Raw genomic sequence first — 4,449 nt, forward strand, 5'->3', positions numbered from 1 at the left:
CACACACACACACACATACATCCCAGTATAGTATCTACATGTGCAACACAGTCAGTAAATAAATACTTATTTCCTTTCACCCACTGATTCCTATTGCTATCAGTTTCTTCAGTTTCACACATAGCAAAGGAAGAAATGAACTGCTAAAGTTAAAACAACTTTGGAGATTTTTGTGCCAAGAAGAAATAGACTGATATCTCACAAATGAGCCACAAAAGCCTGTGGATTATTGATTGAAATAATATTGCTTAATCAGAATTCTGGGAGTTCTGGTGGTCTAGTGCCTAAGGTACTTGACTGCTAACTAGAAGGTTGGCAATTCAAACTCACCAACCACTCCTCAGAAGGAAGGTTAGGCAAGCTATTTCCATAGAGATACTGCCTCAGAAACCCAAGGAGGGATCGCTATGAGTTGGAGACAACTCCATGGCACATAACAACAATCAGAATTGTATTATGAACTGGTTATGTGTACTCTTTATTTAGATAAATGATGACTTTGGCATTCCAGAGACCTTAGCCCATGCCAAGTGATTTGAATTTTATAATAGGGCCCCCTGGCACCTGAGTTTGCATTCCAATAGTTGAGTTTCAGAGATTTACTCTGGGGGCTGCTAATTCAGGCTTGAGCCATATGGACTTACACTTGAATCTCCATTACCTCATGCATAAAGTGGGGAAAATAATGCCTCCTTCACTACATTTGAAAGCATGGCTTCAAACCAGTTCAACCCAGTTGAGTTACGGACAAGGAAGCGACACTGGAACAGACTCTAATTTTTTAAATTTGAGTGAACTGGAGTGATAACTGGAAGGGGAAAAATTATGGGTTGCAGCCCTGGCAGAAACTTAATACCCCCCTTAGGGCAGCATGAATGTTCCATAGCAACCAAATCTCTTGTGTGAAATAGCTGTGCCAGGCTTAAAGATGGTGGCAGATCACACCACTCTGAATGTGTGGTGTTCTCCACAGTTTCACCAGTAATCCAATCTCCCACATCAGGCTCCTAAAAGAACTCACTATGCCTCTTGCAAGTCTCCCATTCTGAGGCTTCAACCTGTAGTTTTTTCCATTCTGGTTATTGTTCCTGTTTACCCAAATTTTATGGTTTATTTGCTTATATTTACAATGACTGAAGTTGATTAGTAGTTACCAGGGGTGGGAAGGAGGTGGGAAAGAAGGGTTAATGGTGATAGAAAAATCACATTCAGGGTAGGCTTGCACAGCCAGTTATTGTAATTGCTGTCAATAAGATATATACAAAAGCAGCATATTTTCCTGGAAATCCTCTTGTACACAGTTGTCTCCATGGCTTCCAAGTAATAATGCCTAAGAGATATAGAACAAACAGATATTTTTGCAAAGTTTGTCGTATTGAGTAAAACATACAGAGTAAATTCAGAGGAAGGCACCCCTATCACATTAGCAAGTTGGATAATAACCTCCAGAGCCATTCACATCTGCTGAGTGAAATCACAGGTCTGGGAATTCACTCAATTCATGATAAACACACACACTATTTGCAGTCTGATTTTAAGGGCTTTCCTTATGTCTTCAAAAGTAATGCCTGATAACTTGACAGATCTGAATCTGAAAGGAGGTGAAGAACTCAGTTCACATGGCTCTCCTGCCCCACCGTGGCATTGTGATTGCTTCCGGGGCAGATTTGGCCCAGCCCTGCTGCTGCCCCGAATCATGGCCATGGCCATGGCCTCACAGGGCTGTCTACCTAACATCATGCAGTGCTGAGGACAAAGCCCCTTGAAGCAGAGCTGCTGACGCCATTCAGCTCCACTTGGCTAAGGAGGATGGGGAGTGGGCAAGAGGAAGGGACCCAGGCAGCGATGGCTTTTGGACCCTTCCATCCAAATTTTAAAAATTCAAGTCTATTGTAATTTTGCTTCATCAACCACGATTCGGCTGGCTTGAATCAGTTTGAAACTATGAAATTTGAAAGGAATAATTGAGATCTGTATGAAGTACCCAGCACTGTTCCTTCCACAGACTGAATTTTTAGGAGCTAAATACAAGGGTCAAAGAGAATCCATGAAACAAAGACCAGAGATGGCAGCTGAGATTTTGTTTGTCTAGGGACACCAGCAAATAAACTTGCTTTTTTTTCCCTGGCATATAAAACCTTCTTGAAGTCCTGTCACCACATAGTGCTTGAATCAGAGTACCATCAGCAGTTGCTGTATTGAACACACACCATATTTTCTTGATATAGTGCTATTTTTTCTTTATTAGTTTCTAATTATAGTATAATACATGCCTTCATTTCTGGAACTTAAGATCTTCCAAATAGTTCCAGGTAGATGAGGATCCGTGGGCTGTTCAGTGGAAAAATAAAATTGTAAATTAATTATTATACCCTATCTCAGTCCAAAAAAATTTGAGGTAGCTTAGAGAATGAATATATGTGTGAATATGTGCTGTGTATGTGTGTGTATGTCCATACAGTAAGATATCAAGGCCAAAGACAAGAGTAAAAGATTTCATGGGATGCGTACATACATTAACATACAAGTAGTTTTTATTTTACAAAATATAAAACTAAGTTGTCAAAATTTTTAACTGATCTGAAATTGCCTGTTTTTTTTTTTTTTTTTTAAACAGCTGTTATCTTCATTTACTGATAAAGAACTCTTGGCATATGCAAAAGCTGGATCAGTAGCTGAAGAGGTCTTAGCTGCAATTAGAACTGTGATTGCATTTGGAGGACAAAAGAAAGAACTTGAAAGGTTTGAGTCTCTTTTTCCAGCTGATGGAAATGTTAAATACGGTGTTGATTATAAGGGTATTCTCCAAATGCTTGTTTCCTTAGTAGCTTAATAGCTACATTCCCAACCACCCTCTTCTGGTGGATTCTGACTCATGCATGTCTAATATTCTAGAGTAGTACTCCTAATAGTAATAAAAACTAGTAATTCTCATATCTGCTACTTCAAAGGAATTTCTAGGGTTTCCTGGATAGACAGTGACAAAAATTGATTCCTAGAGCTGAAACATATTTTATATTTCTGGTAATTTTTCTAATCAAATTAATTCTTGATTCTCTAAGACTGAATGAGTGTTTTGTGTAAGATTTTTTGGGGATGTTTTAATCTGTCATCAGTTTCCCCTCTTGCTCAGAGTCATTTGGAACATGCTGCATGATTTGGAATAAAAGTATAACCAAAAAGCACATTAGCACAAAATTTCAAAATCTGTTTTTATATACTTAGTATTTTCTGTGCAGTTGTTTCCTTTCATTATGAAATTTCTGAGTATAGATGGCAGTTGCATTGCATTTATAATATTCATCAGATCCTTTGAGTTCTGAGCAGCAATAGACTTTTTAAAGAATTGCCTCTATATTGTGATGACAATCTAAAACTTACATGTTAATATTATGAATATATATATATATATATATACACCTTATTGTATATATACTAATATATGTTACATATACTGAAGATAGAGATAACTAGGCTATATTGCTTGCAGGTCTATACATTGAGTGGTGAAACTATAGAGAAAAGGAGATTTTTATGATATGTGAAAAATTAGAGGGGTGAGGGATTGTGTGGTAAGAGTGTGGCACATGGCAGGGGGCTTTCATGATTCTGGACATGTTTTGTTTCTTGGCCTTACATGGATGTTACTCTATAATTATTCTATAAACTGTATAAATATGTTTGGGGTATTCTTTTATCCATATGCTGTATTTCACACCCACAAGAGTATCTTCTGAGAATAATTTATTTTTAAGTACTATTATTCAAAGGAAAGTAGTATCTATATCTTACATCAGTTTTTCTACGTTTTTGCTTTTGTCTGAATATATTTAGAATCAATAAAATGAGAAATCTTGCTTAATGACCGTGTAAACAGCAATAAAATAAAGCTTCTGTTATCATAGAGATTAAATATTTGCAAAAGGAGGGGTGGGGTACAGACAATCACAAACAAGCAAATATCTAATACACCAGGTAGGTTACATACTATTTGCAGAAATAAAGTATTCTAAGAAAAGACTAATGTTGTTGTTGTTATGTGCCATCAAGTTGGACCCGACTCATAGCGACCCCTCCTTGGGTTTCCCAGGCGGTATCACTACGAAAGTAGACTGCCCAACCTTCCTTCCTAGGAGTGGCTGGTGGGTTTGAACCTTCAGCCTTCTGGTTAGCAGTCAAGTGCCTCAGGCACTATATGCTACCAGAGCTCCCAGAAAAGACTAATAGAAGAAGTATTATTTATAGATTACTCAGAAAAGTTCTTTCTGATATGCTGATATTTGAGCAGAGAGCAGAATAAAAATTTTGAAATCAGGATGCTTTACCAATTCTCCTCATTGGAAAAGTGGTCTAAAAATATCATATGCCCACGAGCATAGGGAGACCAGAAAGTTTATCTGCTTCCTCCAAATTTCAGAGTGGGGGAAGCATCTCCTCTTCCGCACCCCC

At 37.8% G+C, this 4,449-nt stretch overlaps 1 protein-coding gene across 1 annotated transcript in view; it reads left to right on the plus strand.

The window, feature by feature from the left end:
• The window catches only part of ABCB1 (ATP binding cassette subfamily B member 1), a 119,146-nt gene that overhangs the window by 26,587 nt on the left and 88,110 nt on the right, over positions 1–4,449 (plus strand). Inside the window, exon 5 of the mRNA XM_007956634.2 lies at positions 2,618–2,742. Within this exon, the coding sequence (XP_007954825.2) occupies positions 2,618–2,742 (125 nt within the window). The remainder of the gene's footprint in view (positions 1–2,617; positions 2,743–4,449) is intronic.

Source organism: Orycteropus afer, unplaced genomic scaffold (genome assembly GCF_000298275.1).
Source record: "Orycteropus afer afer isolate SDZICR_OR568_19922 unplaced genomic scaffold, OryAfe1.0 scaffold00644, whole genome shotgun sequence".
NCBI lineage: Eukaryota > Metazoa > Chordata > Mammalia > Tubulidentata > Orycteropodidae > Orycteropus > Orycteropus afer.